This window comes from Amblyomma americanum, chromosome 7 (genome assembly GCF_052857255.1).
Source record: "Amblyomma americanum isolate KBUSLIRL-KWMA chromosome 7, ASM5285725v1, whole genome shotgun sequence".
NCBI lineage: Eukaryota > Metazoa > Arthropoda > Arachnida > Ixodida > Ixodidae > Amblyomma > Amblyomma americanum.
Genome location: NC_135503.1, coordinates 158,368,536 through 158,392,363, shown reverse-complemented (window position 1 = coordinate 158,392,363; position 23,828 = coordinate 158,368,536). Strand labels below are relative to the sequence as shown.

The 23,828-nt window shown below is 49.2% G+C and overlaps 1 protein-coding gene across 2 annotated transcripts in view; it reads left to right on the top strand.

Annotated features, from left to right (window-relative positions):
* LOC144096716 (epoxide hydrolase 1-like) overlaps positions 1 to 21,774 on the top strand; it is a 159,664-nt gene extending 137,890 nt beyond the window's left edge. Inside the window, exons 11-12 of one of the 2 annotated variants that reach the window (XM_077629557.1) lie at positions 7,695 to 7,781; positions 21,573 to 21,774. In XM_077629557.1, coding sequence (XP_077485683.1) covers positions 7,695 to 7,781; positions 21,573 to 21,677 — 192 coding nt within the window. In that variant the 3' untranslated portion in view covers positions 21,678 to 21,774. The remainder of the gene's footprint in view (positions 1 to 7,694; positions 7,782 to 21,572) is intronic. The other variant, XM_077629558.1, reaches the window with a different exon arrangement.
* The last annotated feature ends 2,054 nt before the right edge of the window (positions 21,775 to 23,828 follow it).

Genomic DNA, 23,828 nt, shown 5'->3' with positions numbered 1-23,828 from the left:
CTAATTAAAGGATATGTATAAATGCTAGCAAATGTGTCATGTGGCAGAACGGGAAGGCTATTAAAAAACAAAAAAAATTATAAAATGCTGACAGTGCTCCCAGGAAGCTGCCCGAGTTAGATGCAAAAAGGTAAAAACCATGTCTAGCCCATGCAGGGACAAGAAATCAGTGGTGTGATGATTCTTAGGGCCAACAAAATGTTGCTGTTCCTGTTTGTCATGTCTTTCCATGCTGTCACATAATGCGAGTATAGCATTTGTCGAAGTTTTCAGCCCAAGGAATTCGCTTCTGAGCCTTGTTGTGCATCACTAGCATTCCAGATCTCTTGAAGGTACAGAAAATCTTGCCCTGACCATCGTGAATGTTGGACATCCATGGATGCTCAGAGGCCTTATTACACGGCTTAGAAGCCAAACCCTTTGGCTCTGTACTTTTTGACAAAGGCTATACATCAGTTTTCTCACAGATTCTTGCTGATATTGTTTTCCTTTTTCTTCGCTCTGGCCAGCTCTATCATGTTAACATTGATAAGTGAAAGCAACATAGTTTGTGTTCCAATACCAGTATTCCAAACAGTACTAAAAAACTAGACATGTAAAACATATACAGGCAGATAGAAGAGGCAGCTGTGAAGGAAAGATGAAGTGGTTTTTAAAAACTTATGAGCTCAAAACCATCGAAGCGTGGTTTATTTTAAGCCAAATATCTAAAAGCACTCTCAAGAAAGGTCAGCAGACAGTGCCTTCTTTAGATTTTCCAAACGGAACACCCAGAAGGCTGCAAACAGCCGAATCCCCACAGAAGCGATGAGGTTTTCACTACAGGGTGATGGCCAATGAACAAGAAAACTGCACCTTGATAGTTGAGGAGGCATGCTGTAAGTGCTTGGTCCTGCAAAATTAAAAACGGAATATCACTGACATTTCTAACACTTGTAGAAGTGCAAAAAAATACTGTTGCATTTCAGTATAATGCACATTATGACTACACTATCCTAGGGATGAGTTCATGAGGGGGTGGTCTCCCCTCCTCAAAGTGAGAAATTTTACATAGAAAAACTATGCTCAACCTAATTTTTTCAAGAATAAAGTCAAAGAAATGCGAGGTTCAAACATGTCACTGACCGATTTTTAAAGATAATGGTAACCAGGCTAATGTACTTCGAGCTATCAACACTGTCTAGCTTCAACTTCATTGCCCACCACTATGTGCAGGAGACCTTGGTGACAAGTTTTGTATCAAAACTTTTTCATTCATGATTCTTTAGGATGGATGAATCACTTTGCGAGAATTTTGCTCAGAAACCAAAGTGTCCATATTACAGAGGTGCAACTGTACATATGATTTGTTCATTAGAGCCATGATCACTTTTAGTGGGCCACCACAACTGTGCAAAAGTTAAATAAAATGCTGCAATAGCCTCCCTGCCAAAGATTTGAAAACCATATTCTAGCTATAAGACAAGTGAGCTGCTCAATCTCATTTAATTGCAACCAGTGCAGCAACAGCCTAACTGTAATCGAACTAGAGGCTAAAGAAACAATGGTGAGCCACTGCTCATAAGGGAGCATGATACAAAGTGTGTATTCAAAAGGTACAGCTGCACACGAAATCTACCACTCTTGCTTTATCCGTGACATTTGGTACATATGGCAACTACAGGAATTTTTGCTGAGCATTGAAGAAGCAAATGTTCTCTAGGGAATCACATTTTGAGCACCTATAACAGCCCGGGATGCAACAATCAGTACTCCCCATGAATCATATTTTCGTGTGTATAATGAAGACCTAAAAATACAAAACTGGTATGGTGTTGTTCAAAGTGTAGATCGCCATTATCCACAGCTTGTGAAGTAGCACTCCACAATGATTGGATGCCATCGAAGACTACAACACAAAACACTCTTTTCCACCTGAAAATAAAAAATAGCACCACCGTATCCAGACCTCGTTACCATTTGTCAATAAAATGAAAAAACCACAGTCACAAAAGCAAATAATGGTGATCGCCTCTCCATAATTTTTTGCAAGTCTAAAGAAACCACAACCGTCTCAACATTGGATTATTGGTTAGTTCAAAAGAGTGGTAGTGAACACGCGTGAAAATGAGACAGTAGCAATGCAAATTCCAAAATGGCAGCGTGTCAGTACGCTGTATCTGGTTTAGTCATGAAATTACACTATTTTCAGAACTGAGCATAGTTGCAGCAGTTACACTGGCTCCTTATTCCTACTATTGTCTTTTTTTTTAATTGCACAAGTAACTATGCCTGAATTTTAAAGAAAATCTCTTGGGGGTCAGCAGCTCCTTACTGTCACTGTTTGCATCCCGCCTCTTTGCAAGATAATGAAACACCAGGGCTTTGTGCCAGCCCCATTCTAAAATAAATAATCACAGAACCCAAGCTTTGCTAAAGCTCGTGACATCAATTTCTAAATTTGAGTAAATTCTGTGCCTAAAAGGTAGTCGTCAGATGCTCAGATAAATACTAAACTGCTATTTTCGTACAAAAATTTCAGTTCCTGCCTATGTCCACCAATAATTTGCACAAAAATACCTACAAGTGTTGCAGGGGGCATCTTTTTTTGCGACTTAACTCTAAACTGTTTGGTACTGCTTGTAGATTAAACTGATGCAAACTTGGAGTTCATAGATTAGAACCTGTATAGAACAATGTCCAGTCAGGTTTTATACCAAACAAATCATTATGAATAAAATGTGTGTCGTTCGAATTACTGACTTCAATAATGATAGGTGAGCAAGGCAATGAAGTATGTGATGCTTTTGAAATTAAAGCAGCTGTTATATTTGCACAAATAGTGACAGCACGTTTATACTGCACTCATCGAAGTTATGCCGCAACGAACCGCAGAACATAAGAACTGACAGCCGTTGCTTTCTCGCTTTCACTCGTGTTCCAGTGACAAAGAGATTGCGCTATTGACTGAAAGGAACAAATAATCAGATTAGAATTCTAAATGTGGCGGCCGAATCAATGACGGCAGAATACAAGTATGCAATTCAGAAGCTTTGAGCACGTTCATTTGCTGCGACGCGCACGATAAGCAAAATTATGTTTTTTTGTGGGGAATCACTGGATTTTAAAAAAAGCGACCTGATTTTTTTTATGTTAATAGCGATGCCGCACACCTCGTTCTGCGAACATGCATGAAATTAAGAGCGGCCAAAAATGCTGCACATATCCAAACTAAAATGGCACAAATGCTTCGGAGGGCACTAAAATAACAATGCCGAAAACATACAGCCGCTTGCAAGGTGTACTTCAGTGCAGACGCAAGCAGACTTGTACTACAGAGCGCTCCTGCGGTGCTTTGCGGAATGAAGGCGAACTTATAACGCAGGCAGTGGGGTTGCCTGACAATGCAGGTGCTCACGCGCTGGCGCATAGTCATATAAAACAACCCATACACTGGCAGCGCGTCGTTAAGAAAACGGCGTTAATGTTTTGCTCCATTCCGCAGCAGAGTGCTTCAGCGCTCCACACAAGCCTGCTCACGTCTTTATCGTACGACGATATTTAAGACGCAGAATCACTTACCATGACGGCGAGACGGATGTGAGACGGCAGGGATTCAAAAATATCCTTCCGGGCAGCAGTTCCGGGCAGAAATTTCTCTCCCGCTGGCTAAGGGCGGGGCAAAGCCAGCGCTTGTCTCAATTCGCTCACAACGGCGCCATAGCGCCATTCGCAAACCAGAGCGAGGGGCAAGCTCAGCCGTCGTTTAGGATATCCACTTCGGTGAGCTCGATTAAGCATCCATCTTTCCTTTCTCCGTCGCGCATAGAAAAGCAGCAGCGGCAAACGCACAGTCGCCGCTCACGATATCCGTTCCAAGAGAGGCTCCAGACAACCCGCCGCGCTCAATTCTGCGACGCAATCCGAGACGGCCCCGCTGGCGCTGCTAGGCCTAGCGCTTACGCCGCTTCGGTCACAGCGTCCGCACTCAGGAGTCACGACTCTCTCGCCGTCTTCTGATCCTTTGCGCCGCCTGCTGTGGATTGCATCTCGACCGAAACCAAAACTTGCTGCTTCATTCCGGAACTAAGCGAAACAGATAAAAGTACACAGTTCCACTGGCGCGTTCTTTTGAACAGCAGCAGGAATTCGACCTCGCTCCGTCTCAGTTGCCGTACGGTGTTGTTTTTCTACACCGTTCGGAAGGTTCCGAATGGCGACAACCACTCCATTAGAGACGGCTGATGAACGATTGCGGACCTCGTTAGCACACCGTCAGTACTAGCTGGTGTTGCTTCGGTGTTTATAATATCATGTGCACCGTTTTACCGGTGTTCTCGTCTGGCGATGCGGCGTTTTAAAGCGGACGAACACAGATAAACCTCCAATCTCGTTCATCCATGTTTAGTGTGCACTAATAATCGCAGTCATGAGACACTGTCTCGCCGATGCTGTTCACCGCCTGAATACAGGAGGTATTCAGAGGCTTGAAATGGAAACAGTTGATGATAATAATTAACGGAAAACACCTAAGTAATCAGCGATTCGCTGACGGCATTGCCTTGCTGAGTCACCCAGGAGATGAATTGCAAAGCATGGTTACTGAGTTAAACATGCACAGCATAACGGTGGGTCTAAAAGTTGACATGCAAAAAACCAAAGTAATGTTCAACAATCTAGCAAGGGACCACAGTTCACAATTGGTAGCGAGGTGCTGGAGGTGCTAAGGGAATCCTTGTACTTAGAGAAGGTAGTGAGCACAGATTCAAATCACGAGGGGATATTAACAAGAACGATAAGAATGCGGTGGAGCGCATATGGCAGGTTCTCTCAGATCATGAATGGCAGTTTACCAATATTCCTCAAGAGGAAAGTGTACAACAGCTGGATCTTGCCGGTACTCACCTACGGGGCAGAAACGTGGAGGCTAACAAAAAGGGTTCAGCTTAAGTTAAGGACAACGCAGTTAGCCACGGAAAGAAAAATCATGGGTGTAACGTTAAGAGACTTTAATCGGGCAGAGTGGATGAGGGAACAAACGCGGGTTAATGACTTCCTATTCGAAAGCAACAGGAAGAAATGGGCTTGGGTAATGCGAAGGCAAGATAACCGCTGGTCCTAGATATACTGCAATACGTTAATAGAAACAGCCCAGCTGCCGTAGTCCTCCATAAATTCAGCAATAAAATTACAATATGGAACGGTGGCAGGCAACAAGACACGCTCTCACCAGTGCTATTCATCGCCTGTTTACAGGAGGTATTCCGAGGCCTAAATTGGGAACATTTAGGGATAAGAGTTAATGGACATTGCCTTGCTGAGTCACTCAGGAGGTGAATTGCAAAGCATGATCAATGAGTTAGACAGGCGGAGCAGAACGCTGGATATAAAAATTAATATGCAGAAAATCAAAGTAGCGTTGAAAACTCTCGGAAGGGGACAGCAGTTTACAATTGGTAGCGAGATGCTAGAAGTGGTAAGGGAATACGTCTACTTTGGCAGGTAGTGACCGCAGATCCGGATCACGAGCGTGACATAACTACAAGAATAATAATGGGGTGGAGGGTATATGACAGGTCTGTGTCATGAATGGCAGTTAACCAATATACTTCAAGAGAAAAGAACATAACAGCTCCTACCGGTACTCACTCATGGAGCAGAAACGTAGAGGCTAACGAAAAGGGTTCATATTTCAAAATATACAGCGCGGAAAACGGGGACTTTAGGGTAGAAAACACAGGAAAAGCGCTTTTAGTATTGAAAAGGGTTCAACTTATATTGAGGACAACGCAGCGAGCTGTGGAAAGCAAAATGATAGTTGTATCGTAAAGAGCCAGACCGGAAGCGGGCAGAGTGGGGGACGGAACAAACGCGTCTAAATCAAGAGAAAGAAATGGGCTCTGCAGGGCATGAAATGCGAACGCAAGATAAACGCTGGTCCTCAAGCGCAACGGAGTGTATTCTAAGAGAAGGCAAGCGTAGCAGGGGGCGGCAGAAAGATAGGTGGGCGGATGAGATTAAGAAGGTTGCAAGCATAGGGTAGCCGCAGCTGGCAAATGACAGGGTTAATTGGATAGACATGGGAGAGTGGATGCAGTCAGGTTGATGATGAGGATGATATAAAAAGTAGTGAATTTGCGTGGGGTTGTTTTAGTCTTTGTATGTTTTAAACAATCGTTAATGATGTACCGACGTTCATATCTGAAGAGCATATTCTTTATTCAGTGCCTTAATGTGAGATAAAGCAGCAGAATTGTATTGTAAAGGAAACAATTTTTCAAGAAAACTCTCACACTTACGTGTGAGAGTCTGCTGCGTGGAGAACCGCACCCAGGCTGCTGCGTCGCGTGACACACCTCACGATAGGCAGATTTGTCGCTTGTAACATAGGCTTGCCAGAAGTCTTGCGCGACTTAACTCACGACAGGCAACTCTGTCGAAGCACGCAGTATACCTGTCGCGCGACACGACTCTCTGTCGCACGACAGTACCCGCGGGAGCAAGCTGTCGCGCGACAGATCTTGCGACAGGCACCTTCTTAGCGCGTCAAAATACAGGAAAGATTTCGGTCGTGCGACAGAACCCACCGCTATCAACTTTGTCGCGCGAAAGAACCCACGACACGGGACCCTGTCGCACGACGCAATGCACGACAAGACTGCTTGTCTCGCGACACAAAATTAGGCCGCGCGACAGATGCGCGACAGAAAATTCTGTCGTGCGTTTTGATCGGGTTAACACATGGGTATTCTTTTACTGCCAATATATAATCTATAATTGAATTTATTTCTCGTACAGATTCGGTTTCGGTTTCAACAGCCAAATGATAATTGTGTTGTCAAAGTGTGGTTATAGGTCACCTGAGGCATGAAAAACTGCAATATAATTGCTGTTTATATATTTTCTCTCATTCTGGCTCATGAGGAAGGCTGGCTTCAGCAGTGCAGTGAACTAAAACGATGTCGCAGTTTTACATGCCTCATGCGACATATAACCACGCTTTGACATCACAGCTATCGTTCGGCTGTTGAAACCGAAACCAAAACGGCTTGAAAGAAAAATTCGATAATAAATTATTTATTGGTCATAGGCGAATACCACATGCTGATTCATGCATAGTAGTGTCTTCCGCATCACTGTACAGAAGAAAACATGTCACGAAAATTACCTATCTATACTACTTCAATTTCAATGTAGAAAGTTGTTCATAGCAACCACCCAAAAGACGCGGTTTCAATCCCGGTCGTGGCTGTCGAAATTCTAGAGGCAAGTGTACTGTGCGATGTCAGTGCACGTTAAAGAACACTTGTTCGTTGAAATTTCCGGAGCCCTTCACTAAGGCGTCCTTCATTGCCTGAGTCGCTTCGGACGTTAAACTCCCGTAAACCAAGTCAAACCAACTTGTATTTCTCCTGTTGTTTTTATTGTTCTTATTCTTGATTTGCTTTCTTTCGTACTTATTGTTTTTATTTTAAAGGTAAACTTTTGATTAATCTTCTCTGTGAAAGGTAGTAGCAACCCCTCACAATACTCCTGTACCGAGCTCTAGGGTTCGTCCTTTATGAAACATATAGCGCAAGACTTGTGACTAAGAGTAAACGCTTCTTACTGTTGAGCTTCTGGGATACAAATGCAGCCGGGGGCATGTCCACAAGGAAAAGGAAGTTGGAGTACCTGCAGTTTTCTTGGCCCAAGTTTAGAAATGTTCTGCGCAGCCATCCCCACCGCCCATTCGAAAGGAGGAACCCAAGCCAGCGGAGAAGCCAGCTGCCAAGCCAGCAACCAAGCCTGTCGAGCCAAAGGTTGGTGTGACGTGGTCGGTTGTTGAGCAGTATGATCTTCAGCGATGCTCTTCGGAGGGAGGTTCTGACTAGATCAACAGATTGACATGCTCATTGGGTAGATATGCCATTATGTCGTCTGTACCGAAAACACGTCTTTGACCACCTGGAACTGGACGCAACATTGACTGATTTCTAGTGACCCGACAGCTCAGTTCTGGTAAATTCGGCGGTTCACGTGCCTTCTTGATCGTTTAAAACTTTAGGTCAGCAGTCGCGACGCTGCTGTGCGTGCGTCAGCTCCGTCACGAATATTCTGAATTGAGCATACGCATCAGAGAATTTCTGGAATCAGGCGCTCATATCTCATACCTCGTGTTAGGTTCAGACGCCCTCACTGCCTGGCTGAGTGTTTCCTTTCCGAGCCGCTGTAAGTGCATACTGCATAAGACGCGCGGCTTGCCCGGGAATGACGGAAAATGAGGGCGTGCCGCGCGTGCTACACACTGTCAGAGTTTTTCTCGCTTTATAGCTCTTTTGAAGTGCGTTGTCGCGCAGTTGCAACAGAAGGCAACCAAAGTTTTGTGCTGCTAATATGTGTTTTGGAGATCGGATCAGAGATAATTTCGTTGCCTGCGACCACTATTCAGCTCTTGTGAAACCTGCGCGGCGCGCACTTATACCTGGATCGTTGCATACTGACCCTATATGATTGATAGAAATTGGAGTTGTTCAACGCACGGTTTTTTTTCTTGTTCAAAACACGGCTGAGAGCGCTACAGTGCAGTAATGCGTGAGCGGAGTTACCGTGTTTCATTTTTGTATTTCGCTAGCTCTCCTAAATACCGGGAAAAAGGATCACGAAGCAGGTGCTTTGGTGAAAAAAAGAACAGAATTGGCGGTTTTTCTACCCCCTGTGCATCTTCACGCAACGGGCTCGTACCTAAAAAGATCATTAGAAATCAACAACTTTTTGTAATTTATTTATGGTATTTATTTTCTATTCCGTCGACCGCCTTAGCATTGTACAGGGAATTCTAAAAAAAGCAAATCATAACGGCAAAACTATTTAGTTAAACGCAAAGTGGTTAGAAAATGAAAAACAATGTAAATACATGTTAAACTTACAAGAATGCAAAAACGGAAGGAAATAACGTGCATAAAATAAGCAAAGCATAAAAGCTGCAAATGAACTACATAAAAGCATAAGCAATTTGTGAGGATTTCAGTCTTGCTACCAACAATAAGATTTGCTGCGCTAGTTGGTTCATACTGAAGTAAGGGGTTACTGCGCGAAAGGGCAAGACAAAAGGAAAGAACAGATACGACACTCAAGTTAACAGTCTACTTTGTCCTACGTGTTCCTTCCTGTCCTCTTACTCTTTCGCGAAGTTTACCGTTATTTGCTATTAGGCGCACACACAAAACTGATTTAGTGTGGAAACGATGTACCCTGCATTTAAACTGAACTTCGATAACCTGCATATGCACAACAAAATCTACCTCTACGATTGCGAGAAAAAAATGTGAAGGAAATGATGAGATAGCTAAATGACAAGCAGTCTTCAATACCAGAGACCTCGCGTGCGAGTGCAAAATGTGACTCTTCTTGTGACCCTCCTCATACTATCTCGATAGTTGACTGTCAATGCCTGGAAAATGAACTGCGCGTGGTGGCGGTGTTTTCTCCTCATCAATGAATGCCTTGAAAGTAGTGAATCATTGCATCATTCCGAGTCTCCATGGTGCAGGACGGGACTGAACAATTGTGGTTACTTCGCTATTGGTATTTTTACCGTCCTCCTGGTTCCGCTAATTCGGAATAACGTAACGAGTTATCAAGCTTTTTAACTAAGACAAATTGTGAGTATATATATGACGAAAACTTTAATATTGTCACGAAGGCTACAACGCTGGCAGTGGCGCGGGACGGAGCGCCTGCGTTAGGCCAGTCGCCATTAAAATCATCCCACTGCCATTGTTAATTTCGCCTCATTCTTCGACTGGCCGCCACGTAACATTTGGTGGAGCTTGAGGGGTATCATCGGCATCCTGCATCTGGAGCTTCGGCGTCCTACGTCAGCCGTGGTCGTCGGCCGTGAGATCCTGATCCGCGCCGCCCGGCAGTGCCCCAGCCCGCCGGACCTGAACCGACCTCGCCGCTCACCCCAGCCCCATCCCCCGCCTTGACCAGAAGACACGACATGACGCTGCCGCGACCCGACCCCATAACCCGACCGACCCGAGACGCTGACGACACGTGAGGACACAGCCCCCCTGCCCCTGGCGTTCGGTACGTCCAAGAGCTTCGGCCGTCGGCTCCTGGCGACCTGCGGCCCGGAAGCTTCGTAGACCGGTATTCATTCGTCCACCTCTTTCACCGTGGCGGCCAGAACTTCACCACCATGCCATTTCTGTTGTACCGTCCTGTGAACCCACCATCATCGAGCGCATCTCTTCGTCGGTGTCTTCTTCTCACGATCGGGACGATCGCTCGGCAGCCCCGGGTAGTGTCGCGAAGACGACGAAGCTGGCAGTGGCACGGGACGGAGCGCTCACGTTAGGCAAGCCGCCATTAAAATCATCTCACTGCCATTGTTCATCTCGCCTCATTTTTCGACTGGTCGTCGCGTAACAATATGCTTGCCAGTCACTGAAGAAATGGAAAACCTGTGTTCGCGGAGTTCCCTTCCCTGTTTCTAGCGTTTTCAGAGTTTGTTACAACTAATGACCTCGTGCAATTCGTGCCCGAGAGCTCTAGAACAGACTGTTCTTCAGCAAGCATTTTTTTATTTTTTGTTTGCTAGTTGCGATTCATTGCTTAAAAATGTAATCGTAGCCCCCGGTATCAGTGATGATGAATGGGCCTACGAAGCTTCCCGTACTACGCACCGCGACCTCGTAGGCCAACGACCACAAGATTGACAATGAAGTGAAGAAGAGTGCGTACCCAGTCGTCCTCGATCCCCATCGCCACACCGCAGCTACGCAGCGAACGCCCGCCGAAGGTCTCCAATCCGCTTTAAGGAAAACTAAACAAAGTAGCCTGCGACAGTCCGACGAAACGACGAAGGTCATTTTCCGACCACGCCGCATGGAGAAGCCATACCCACTATGCACAAGCACGAACTCGACCACGACGCATCCGAGTTCAGAATGACGCCGCCACCCTAAAAAGCCCCGGCGACACGCCGTAGCCGTGATACACCCACCCGACGAAGCCGTGATACGGCTCTGAGGACGACGTGCAGCGCAATAGCCAGGACATCCGAACTGGAAGTGGCTATTGACGGGCGTTAACTTACCACACTCATTGACACAGGAGCCGATTGTACGGCGACAAAACGAACGAAAGTCCCGACCGCTTGTTACGGTCTACATATCCGCACTGCAGGAGACGACCATATTATAACATAGCGACAATGCACAGCGCGACCGTCAACGGATGTAACTATCCTGATACTTTCGTAGCGCTACAGCAATGTTCTCACGATGTGATGTTGAGTATGAATTACCTTAGTGAGCATCAGGCGATCATCGACCTTCGATCCAAGCTCATCGCGCTTTCGACGGACGAAGCCATCCCTTCGATGACAGCCGTGAGTGTCCTGGATAAACAAGTGAGCGTCCCACACCGCTGAATCGTCATGATCACCGTAGGTGCAAGGAAGCCAAAAACATCGAAGCTATCATTGAGGGGTACACGGAACTGATTCTATACCGACGGATAGGCATCGTCCATTTTTGCCATGACCAAGCTGAAGTGCTGGCGAGCTGAAGAGTGCTGACATCTCAACAAAGGCATGACAATTGCATTTCTCGACGAAGTCGCCGTTGCTTTCGCCCTCTTCAACTCTTCCGGAAAAGACCCGCTCTCCAAAGACTACACTTCTACTTTCGACACCAGCCCAGCGCTGCCCGGACACGGACAAGACCACATACGCTGTCTCCTTCAGAGTCACAGAGACTGATATTCTGCCTCGCCGAAGGTCTTACGGACATATGTTGCAAACTACCGAATTACAACCGATGAAGGCTCCCGCCCTTCGCTCTGAAGCCACAGTGTCTCGATGCCTGGACGCCAAGCCGTCCGGGACTATGTTGAAAAACGCTGCGCGATGATGCCATCCAGCCATTGAAGAGCTCCTCGGCAGCCCCGGTCGTCCTTGCGAAGATGGACGGTAATGTCCGTTTTAGTAGCGAGAGTTACACTGGGCTACCAGTCGAGCATTTCGCTGTGGCCAGGAGAGGCCAGTTGCGCGCATGCGCAGTTACCATGACAATCGAAGAGGAGCAGCAGGTGCCGCGTGCGCTTGGACGTCGCCGCGGACGCGCGCCCGCTTCACCGGCGGAGCCGCGCATGACTTCACGCGGATGAGCGGTTGTGCGCATGCGTCGATACCATGGTAACCAGAGAGACCCCACAGGTGCGCCGCGCGCTTTGCCGCAGTCACGCTCTATCACCAGAACCACGCGTCGAATGCGCAGCATTGCGCTTAAAAGGCGGGCATGTGTTGGGTGGCTGTATCGCTACGTTTGACATGGATGCAGAGAAGGTTAGTCCAGCCGCTGCTAAACGGCGGCATAGACAAGCGAAGATTAACTCTTCCGATCCTGAGGTTGTCGCTTGGCACTTGGCTACTCAACAAAGGGAGAATGGGAGTAAGAAGGCGAAGAGAGCAGCGGTGACGCCCGAACAGAGAGAGGAATGGCGTGCCAAACGGAGATTCCAGACTGCCGAGCGTAATAGATGACGCATAGCCGCCGGCCCAATGTTTCTCATTGCAAATCATACAGTGACCACAACGAGCTCAGCCAGGGAAACGTACCTCTCGCTACGTATATCCTGGCATAGCTGAGCTAAGCCACTGCCGATTCTTTTTAATCATCGCTTATCGCCTATGAGATCGTCGATGGCTGTTTAGTTTACCAATATCCCTGTAGAGTATATAGCAGCTGTATCTTACCGGTACTCGCCTATCGGGCAGAAGCATGGAGGATAACGAAAAGAGTTCAACTTAATTTGAGGATCACGCAGCGAGCTATGGAAAGGAAAATGATGGGTGTAACGTTAAGAGAGAGCAAGCGGCCAGAGTGGGTGAGGCAAAAAACGCGGGTTAATGGCATCCTAGTCGAAATAAAGTAGAAAAATGGGCTTCGGCAGGGAATGTAGTGCGAACGCAGATAAGCACTTGTCCGTAAGCGTAACAGAGTGGATTCCGAGAGAAGGCGAGCGTAGCAGGGGGCAGCAGAAAGTTAGGTGGGCGGATGAGATTAAGAAGCTTGCAGGCGTACGGTGGGCGCAGCTGGCAAGGGACAGATTTAATTCGAGCGACATAAGAGAGGCATTTGCCCTGCAGTGGACGTAGTCAGGCTGATGATGATGATGAGCAATAAAGATGTCTTCTCCCTTCTTCGCATCGATGACACCCTAGACCGCCTACGTGACGCCAATTATTCTTTTCGTAATTGGACCTAAAGCGTGGGTATTGGCAAATCAAGGTCGGTGAAAGCGACCACATAGGCAATACTATTTGGACTTTGTTCTACCCCAGCAACGTTACAACGTGTAATGTACGTACACAGTGCTGGCAGGCCAAACGTGGCAAATCTGTCTTGATGTCGTATTCTCCTGGACTTTTGGCGATCATATAAAAAGGCTTCGCACGGTCATCAAGACGTCAAGGCTCACCCTGAAGCCAGAGAAGTGCCAGTTTGATTACGACCAGCTTTAGGCCACGTCGTAAGCAACGATAAAATACAACCGGACCCCAAGAAAACCGCTGCTATTGCACGGTTTCATAGTCGAGCGACAACAAAGCTGAGCTCGTATTACTAACGTTTTGTAAATAACTTTTCGTGCATCGCCGAACACTTGACGCAGCTAACGAAGTCAGATGTGCCATTCAAATTGGAAGCTTGGCTGCGACGAAAACGCGAAACCGAAATCCGTGCAGCCTCAAGGAGCATGGGGCTAGCCGCCGTTCTCACGATGCCGCGAAGGGTAATAGCGTATACGCCAGCTGCTATTCCGAGACGGAAAAGCAATGCCTTGCGATAGGGTGGGCCATGTCGAAATTCCGCCCGTACTTCTACGGCTTGCCTTTCAAAAGTTGTTATTGACCTTCACGCTCTTGCTGGCGCGCCAGCCTGAAGGACCCATCTGGCCACCTCGCTTAATGGAGCTTACGACGCCAAAAGTTGGACTTCCGGACGCAAGCACTCTAACGCCGATTGCCTCTCACGAGCTCCTGTAGATGCACTGCCGCAATACGACGATGACGACGCCTTCCTAGGATCTCTCAGCTTCAGCACTTTTGCAGCCCGACCTCCATCGCCTCATCGAGTACTTGAAAGGCACGGCTTCTTCACCCCCACCCCGCCGCGGTGGCTCAGTGGTTAGGGCGCTCGACTACTGATCCGGAGTTCCCGGGTTCGAACCCGACCGCGGCGCTGCGTTTTTATGGAGGAAAAACGCTAAGGCGCCCGTGTGCTGTGCGATGTCAGTGCACGTTAAAGATCCCCAGGTGGTCGACATTATTCCAGAGCCTTCCACTACGGCACCTCTTCTTCCTTTCTTGTTTCACTCCCTCCTTTATCCCTTCCCTTACGGCGCGGTTCAGGTGTCGGCCGATATGAGACAGATCCTGCGCCATTTCCTTTCCCCCAAAACCAATTATTATTATTACTATTCACCCCCAGCCTCGTTGAGGCAGGGATTGGCTTCGTTCTGCGTGCAGATTGATGTCCTCGGGAAGAACATCGCACCGAACATAACCCCGTAGCTCCTTGTTGTAACTTGTGGCGTTTAACCAGTGGCGGCTCTTCATTACGTGGCACTTCGCCCACGTAATGCGGGTTCGGGCGAGAGCAGCTGTGGGCGCAGCCAGCGTTTACGGCACGCCTGCGCTCTCGATCCGATAGGAGGAGGGCGCATTTATTTAAGAGCACAAGAGTTTATTGCACATTAAGCTGCGTTGCAAAACACTGCACTAACCCCCCGACCTCGGTACGACTCATAGCCAAGCCGCAGCACCCGGAAGCGAGCCCTCGCAGCCGCGCGCACAAAGCAGATTACACGCGCGTGGCGGCACAGCTGAGGGCGATCGCATTCCGCACGGCCAGTGGCACTCGAGACAAAACGAGGTAGGATGGGGAATGTGCGGAGAATGTTGTTACGGGATGGCTCTATACAGAAGAGTTGATCTGCTAGGCAGAGGATTGACGGGCTGGGACAGCAGAACCGAACACAAGCGTGCATCATTGCGTCATAGTCGTTTGACATTTCTTCGTCTCCCAGCTTCCGTAGCTATATCTTGACGATGCGGATTGCACGTCGATGGTTCATCGCGCGTCGTCACCGGCAATAGCCGGCGATGACGGTGAACTAGCCATGACAAGCCCTCCCGAATCTGGAGAGTCTGCGCTGTACAGGCGGATGACAGGACTACGTTCGGGCCTGGAATCGAGCATACATACATACCCGCGGCCTCTCGTCGAAACAACGCCCCAAAATATCGCTCGGAGTGGCCCAATGGAAAGCGGGAAGAACAAAGGACAGGGCGATTTACAGTGGTTCTCTAAAGAGCTTGCGTTGGAAAGGGGGACAAGTATAGCGCGGCCGCCTGCATTCTGCTCTCGGACACCCCGCGGGTGGCTGTAACGAGCGGAACGGCACCAGCGGGCGCGCACCCGGGTCGCTCAAGAAGCCCAAATCCCCACAACCTGCTAGTCATAGCGAAGAAGCTCGATAGGCTTTACAGGACGAGCGAGCCGGCAGCGAGACATCTCGAATTGTCTCGCACTATCCGCCGCATTCAAGACAAATATCACTGGCGCCGTCTATCTGCCGAGGTCGCAGGTTGTGTGAAAGCTGCCGAGATTGTCAGAGGCGAAAGACACCACCCACCCGACCAGCAGGATTCATGAACCCTACTGAACCCCCGTCAAGGCCCTTCCAGAAGGTTGGCATGGATGTGCTATAGGGCCCTTAAATTCCTCGATGTAAACATCTGGAAATAAGTTGGTATCGCAGAGACCGACTGCCTGACCCGTTGCGCCGTGGCAAAAGGACGAACTTAACAACTGCAGAGGCCGCCAAATTTTTCACGGAACGCATACTTTTGCGACACGGTGCCACCTTGTGCTCATCACGGGCAGATGAACAGCATTCACGGCGGTTGCCATCCTGCGCCACAGCCAAACCAGCCACCGGAGGACAACTGCTCACCATGCGTAGACCAACGGTGCCGCGGAGCGCTTGTACATGACCATAGAAGTCATGGTTGCCATGTACGTCGACGCCGATCACAAGACTTGCGACGTCATGCTGCTTTACGTCCTCTTCGCCTTCAATACCACAGTGCAAGAGTACCCAGATTTAGGCTTGTCCATAGCAGGGAGGCCACGATCAAACTCGACGCTGTGCTGCCAAACGTCATCGAAGAAGATAGCCTCGGCGTCGCCGCCCATAGCGCGTGGAAGAAGTGCGACGCCTGGCCTGGCCGCGCACCGACGCCACGCGCAACAAGCGGGGTGGCCATCGACGTCAATTCAACGCCGCGGACCGAGTGAGAAGCTTCTGGCCGCTACTTCAGCCCATACAAGATCATTCGTCGACTTAGAAAGTTTGACTGTCGTTCCCGACGAGCGACCCCCCGGTATCGTACACGTTGTGCGTGTAATGCCTTTTTATGCGCGATGTATAAAGGAATTCTGTTTAAATTCTCATTAGCTCTTTGTTTTGCATTCACACGGCCTACTTTCGCCCGAAATTCTTTTCGTTGTAAAACAACTGGTCGGTGCTTCTTTAAGAGGCGGGCAATGCCGCAAAGCTTTCTAGTGCTTGTTCGTGCTGAATGCCGCCGGAACGCGGCTTTAGCACACTGTGACAGATGATGCCACCAGATTTATCTACAATGATTCCAGCGATACGGAACAGATTCTAAGTTGTCTGAGACTTGCGCTTACCTTCCACGCCGTACACGAAAAGTTCGTCGTCATCTTTATAAAGCGCCGAGTACGCTTGTTGCTATTGCCGCCGCCGCCGAGTTCAGTTCTTTGTGGGCGCAGGTCAGACCAATGAAGAGATTTGCTTGGAAGCCTTTCACTTTTTTCCTGCTTGCCGGACTGCCATCACTACACCACAAAATCATTTATATTGCGGAGAATCTTTGCAACGTTTGTTCATTCTTCAAAGTTGCCGCCACGCCACTTTATCGGTTTGTTTGCGATGCCAGACGCGACCAGATTTATCTCCATTGATCGCATCCAGGCAGAGCTGATTCTACCTTGTTGCAGAATGTTGTAACTTTACACGCTTTATCTCGAAAGTTCGCTGTCAGCTTTAAATTGAGCACGGCCGAGAGCGGCAGGCATTATGATCGGCAGCCGCCGAGCATGCTTGTTTCTACGCTGCCGCCGAGTGATTCAGCCCATTGTGGGCGCAAGTCAGCCAAAATAAAGAGTTTTGTTTAGATACCATTTTCGCAGCCTTTCTGCTCTCCGGACTGCAGTCACCACTTTGTGACATCTGGTGGAGGTGCGGCGTGTCCTTCCATGTACCGCATACCCCCTTCAAGTCGTGACGCCAGCCCTCTGCGCTTCGCACCCGAGGATGCGCCAGCAGCTCACTGAGCCAGCCGACGTCTTCAGGGAGAGAAGCCTGAGTTGGGGACCCTGCCGGGCCGCACCAGACAGTGAAAAAAACGCTGCTACGAGCGCCGCAACCTCGTCAAAGATGTCGACACCGATCATACTGCAGCAGCCGCGGGTGCCGCCAACTTTCAGTGGATCCCTAGGCGAAGGCTCCGAAGAATTGTTGCATCAATTGGAGCGCGTGGCATCATTCACAAATTGGGACGTTGCGGCGAGAATCGGACACGTCTTGTTCGCAATGAAGGACTCAGCACGCACGTGGTATAAAAACCATGAGTCTTCCTTACGAAATAGGGGCTATTCAAGAGAGAACTTTTCAAGACGTTCACCAGTGTCGTAAGGAAAGAAAGAGCCGAACGACTCCTCAAGTCCAGGACTCAAATTCTGAACGAGCCCGTACGCGGTTACGTAGGAGAAATGAAGTTTCGCCGCGCTTATCGCAATATTATTCAGGAAAAGAAAGTTCAGTTTTTAATGCGCGTTGTCAAAGAGCAACTCTTTGCCAGCCTCGTCCGCAAGCCGTCAAAAACCGCGGAGGAATTCATGCAAGAAGCCTGCACCATCGAGAAGACCCGCGACATCCGGACTCGGCAGTACAACCGCGCTGTTTATGTCTCTGCTATTTGTACGGACACGATGACCGCCACCATCGACAGCTTGAGGGAAGTTATCCGCGAAATCGTCCGCGAGGAGCTACAACGACTGCTGCCATTCTCCGCACAGCGCAAAGCAGCCACAATCATGGATGTGGTGCGGGATGAAGTGCAACAGGCACTTGGCACCCTGGCGGCCTCAGAACCCCAGGCCGTTACCTAGGCCGCTGCAGTACGCACTCCTCAGCACCAATGACAACCCCTACGTCCTCCCTGAGATGAGCCACTTGTTACACAACGCCGCCTCCCAGCCCCCGCACGCCCAGCCTACGAACGACGCTCAAGCCCCCAGGAAGTGCGACGCCTGGAGGACTTCCGACAACCGACCGTTGGACTTCTATGGCGGCGAGCCCGGCCATTCAGCAAGGCGGAAATTTGGGCGAGTTGGTAAGTGTTCATTGAGTGCCTTCCAGATAACTTTTGTTGACTGATAAGTAGTTCGCTGTATTTATACGCTTTTCGTTCCTCTATAAAAAACCAGTTGATAGTCAGCGCCTGTTTGTGCTAGTCCTTCGTCTTGTGTCCCGTTCGTGTTGCGCTGAGAGCGAAAATGAGCCCAGCCATATTCTTCGTCACTGCCCGTACCGACGCATCGCTCTTCGTGCATTTGCCGTTACCGCACCACGACCACGCTTCGACCAACGTCCGCAAGAAATCGACGAGTATTTGCGTCTAGAGGAGTAGTTGCCGAACCGCCTTTCGTGCTCACCATCGCCGTCAGCCTCGCGCTTTGCGTCGCCACACCGCAGCTACGCAGCCGCGGTACGAGGAAGGTCTCCCAGCCTCCGTAGGGGAAACTAAAGGCAGCAACCTCTGGAGGTGAGGTTGCTCTCGAGCGAAACACTGCGGATCCTCCAACGACCATGCCGTGCGAAGACGCCGCCCCCGACACGCCGACACCGCAAACAATGACAATCTCAACCACGACGCGAACCGCCATCAAAACGACCCCGCTACCGAGAAGAGCTTCGACAACACGTTCTGCCCACGATTCACATACCAGACGAAGCCGTGATACGACGCCCAGGACGACGTGCATCGCAAGAGCCAGGACGTCCGACTTAGAAGTAGTTATCGACAGCCGGAAAGATACCGCTCTAGTCTGCACAGGTTACTCGGTGATGAATGGAACATTCGTTGCGCAGCTCAGGAAAGTCTCGACCGCATGGGACGGCCCACAAAATCGCACCGCAGGGGGCCACCTCATTACGCCATCAAGACGATGCACAGCGCGAGTGACTGTCAAAGGACATACCTATCCTGGGACCTTCGTTATGCTACGGCAATGTTCCCGCGAAGTGATCTTGGGCATGGATTTCCTTAATGATCATCAGGCTGTCATCGACCTGCGATCCAAGCTGATCACGATTTCGACGGACGAGGCGATCCCTTCGATGAGAACATTGGAACATCACGTTGACCTGATTGTCCTGGAGGAAGAAGTGAGCGTCCCACCCCGTTCAAGCGTTATCTTGACCGTAGGCGCCACGAAAACCATTTACGCTGAAGCCATCATCGAGGGGAACATGCAGTTGCTTGTAGACCGAGGAATCAGCATCGCAAGAGGCATCGCACAATTCCGCAGTGGCCTGGCCGAAGTACTGCTGGCTAGCTTCAGCGAAGAATTCCGGCACATTAAGAGAGGAATGACGATTGCTTTCTTCGACGAAATATGCGATGTGCGAGACTCCTTCGCCCTCTGCGACCCATCCGCAAAATATTCGCCTGACCAAGAGAACTCGCCCGCTTTCGACATCAACCCAGCCCCATGCCTCGGAAGAGACAAGACCAGATCCGCGGCGGCAGATGCCGCTGCCGCCGAGTTCATTTCTTTGTGGGCGCAGATCAGACCAATAAAGAGCTTTGCTTGGAAGCGTTTCACTTCCTGCTTGGCGGACTGCGATCACTACACTACGAAATTATTCATATAAAGGAAGTGAACAATCGCGGAAACCTAGAATAGGAAAATGAAATTTTTGTGAAAGACATAAGACCGCAAACTGGCAACACGGACGAGGAAGGGAACAGGACGAGCGCTACACTTTCAACAAGATTTATTCAGGGAAGAGCGTGTATATAGCCTCTGACCTTATCCATGCTCTTAATCTCAATTTGACAAACATCTACCTTTCACAGATATGCCTCAAGAAACATCATTTCACTGTGCCGGATAATAACCGAGGTATCACTGATGCAATTGTCACCTCGTTTCTTGATATAAAAGGCTTCCACAAGCTCACGTTTGGTCTTATCTCGGCTTTTCAGTAGCACTTTGCATTCAGGCAGTCGGGGCTTGCAGACTATACGTTTCTCTTTCGAGCATACTAATAAGAAAGGAGTGCCGTACGAGTTCCCGCTTACATGCGGAAAGGTGTACGTTGGACAGACCGGCCGGTGTCTTAATGAGCGCCTGCTTGAACACAAGAATTCATTGAATAAGAAAGGAGCCCATCTTCCAGACCACTGCCAAGCATGCTCGAAAGAGAGACGTATGGTCTGCAAGCCCCGACTGCCTGAATGCAAAGTGCTACTGAAAAGCCGAGATAAGACCGAACGTGAGCTCGTGGAAGCCTTTTATATCAAGAAACGAGGTGACAATTACATCAGTGATACCTCGGTTATTATCCGGCACAGTGAAATGATGTTTCTTGAAGCATATCTGTGAAAGGTAGATGTTTGTAAAATTGAGATTAAGAGCATGAATAAGGTCAGAGGCTTTATATACGCTCTTCCCTGAATAAACCCTGTTGAAAGTGTAGCGCTCGTCCTGTTCCCTTCCTCGTCCGTGTTGCCAGTTTGCGCTCTTATGTCTTTCACGAATATGCACCAACAAGCCCAGTTGCAAGTACTTCTTAAATGATATTTTGCTTGGAGTCTTCTTGCCTTGTCATTAGACAAGTTGTACGCCGTACTTAGCGACGTTAAATTCTGTGTGGCTGGAGTATATGTGTGTTCAATGAAATGAAGTAGCAGTCACTTACCATAGCTGAAAATGGTTGTGTGTGTGTTTGTTTGTTTGTTTGTTTGTTTGTGTGTGTGTGTGTGTGTGTGTGTGTGTGTGTGTGTGTGTGTGTGTGTGTGTGTGTGTGTGTGTGTGTGTGTGTGTTTTAAAATCTCGAGCGTTTCGTGGCTTAAGGGAGATTGTCATCTCGCCTCCATTGAAGTGTGGTCGGCCTTCGGTCCCGCGTTCTCGGCCGCAGCAGCCGGACGGGTTGATATGGCTGGTATAAGATATATCGAAGCCGAAACGCTTGGTGTGACTTTTATGACATGCTTTTACCACGGTGGTACTTGTCGCCTAGATGGCTATCGCTTTCTTACAAACTGCTTAAGCATGTGCTTTTCACGTTTTCTTGAGTGCGATGTTCTGCAAATGTATACGAATTACTATCCTGTTGTAGACACCGTTGAAATTTTTCGATACTGCGCAAGATGTGTGCAGTCATTTGTAGATGTTTCAAGACTTCTCAACGACGTTCTTTGTTTCGTGGGTCTGCCGCAGGTGCCGATCAGCAGCAAAGGAGAGAAGCCCGCAGGGGAGCCCAAGGCTGCGCCGCCCAAGCAGGGCTCGGCCGGGTCCCAGAGTCCACCGCCCCGGAAGGTCTGAGGACCATGACGCTGTGCGCGCAGCTCACCGGTCATCGCCAAGTCACGCCAGATTCAGTCCAGACCGGCTTAATACGAATAAAATTATTTTTTATGGACAGCGTTGTGAAAGAGGTGGAAATGACATAAGCTCTAATGACTCCGACTTCTCGACCCTCTATGCTCTTAAGCAATGGGGAAACAAGAGAAGATTGAGTATGTGAAGGTGGTACATCCTTTTCAAAAGTATAGACCTTTTCACAAACAGGTCCACGGGCGCCACCTTACTGGACACTGGATTGTGCTCGTAGTACAGGAAAAAGTTGAGGATTTAGCTCCCCCACGTTCTCCCCACAGTCAAGAAAACCGGTATTCTCGAGGGTCGTGAAAAGGTCTTAGATCCCTGGAATCAGACAGGTTCTTTCTAACTCTTCCACGCTCCACCCGACGACGCCGAACCAGCACGAAATGAACATTACACCAGAATTTATTTATATTACGTACAACGTTGAGACAACTTTGCTGCCATCAAGATGCGACCTCTAGTCTCAGCATCTCCCATCCGTCACCCCTTCTTCATCACTCCTCTCGCCTTTCCTCACTTCAGAGTCCTCTTTTCCAGCTTGCTCTGTCTGGTTCGCTCTTGTTTTCCCGTTTTCTTTGGCCGGCTCCCTGTGAAGGCAACATCTCGGCTGGTTCCCAGAACTCGGCGGCTGTTACGGAGGCGTCACCGCTCCCAAGCGCACACCGTGGTCCTATGAGTTGACACCTCTATACGGCGTACTTCGCAGGGGCCAGCATCTCGCCTCGGCCACCAGCCGTATCTCCGGCGCAAACTTTCCGCCACCTCAGCCAGTTCACGCGGCCGTTTCTTGGGCACGGAGGAACGGACTGCACGCACAAACACATAACCGCGGCGTCCTCGTGGCTGCCGTTCATCTTCGACTCTTTGCCGTCCTCCAGGCGTCGGTTGCCCGCCCCCCTTCAAGTCGCTCGGGGGTGTCTCTCATCCGTCGTCGCCAGAGCTGCGCGCGCCTCCACACAAACACACGACAAGCATACCGCTCGTTTCACTCGCTTCCGGGGCAAGACAACCGACGTGCCCGACACCTGGGTTTTTTTGGCCATGCTGCGGCTCGTTTTAAGCAGCCAGCATTGTAAATGTTCACTCGTGAGACGAACTCTCTTCCTGAATCCTCAAAAATGACAATCTTCCAAGGGTACTGAAGAGCCCCACTGCACGGCTTTGCATCTTCACTTTTGACAAAGACTGTACGTGACTGCGGCCGATTTCGGATTGTTTGCACAAGGACCAGAGAAACTACATTATGAGAAATCGTCTCAGAACTAGGATACCGAATGGACTGAATTTTAATGAACGCATTCAAGTAAATTGCTTTTAGAAAGCATTTATGTCGATCACTTATTTTTACTTGCCTTATCGAGCTGTTACGCTAAATTGGTGAATGTATCACCAGATATGTTAGTGATGCACTGCTGAAAGCGTGATAAATCACAACCGGTACGTGGTTGCCATCGGAACCGATCGGAAGGTTGTCCGTTTCCCTGGAAGGACAAGGAAGGTCACCGTTGAAGGAGGCGGGTATGGCAAGAGCATCGGAAGATGCAAGTAGATGATGGTTACAACATACGGCAGCTGTCAAGAGAGCGTTTACCATGGGAGGAGGATGAGAAGGCTGTGGCAAGAGCAGAGAAATTACAAACAGGAGGATGATTACCTTGAATAGAGGAAGTGTGTGCTGAAAGCGCGATAAATCGCAACCGGTACCTGGTTGCCACAGGAACCAACCGGGAGATGGTTGCTCTAGAAGGAGGAGGAGGGTTACTGTTGAAGTAGAAGGGTACGGCGAGAGGAGGTGAGCAGGCGAGAGAGTAGGAAGGCGTACCATGGTAACCATCCGAAACGTGAGTACCGTGAGAGGAAGATGAAGGTGTGGCGACACAGTCTGCGCGTATTTCCGCGCAGCCTCCGCCTTGTTATCATTCGGCCCAGCTTAACACGTCCGTACGGTGGACTGCGTTACCGATAAAAGACAGCGCCACCGCTGCGTCACCGGCAGTGGCTACAAAAACAGGCTGCCCGGCTGGGAAGAGCAACTTTCTTCCTTCCGCTACCGAGACGTGCGTAGGGTTAGTGTGCTCGTCCGCTGCC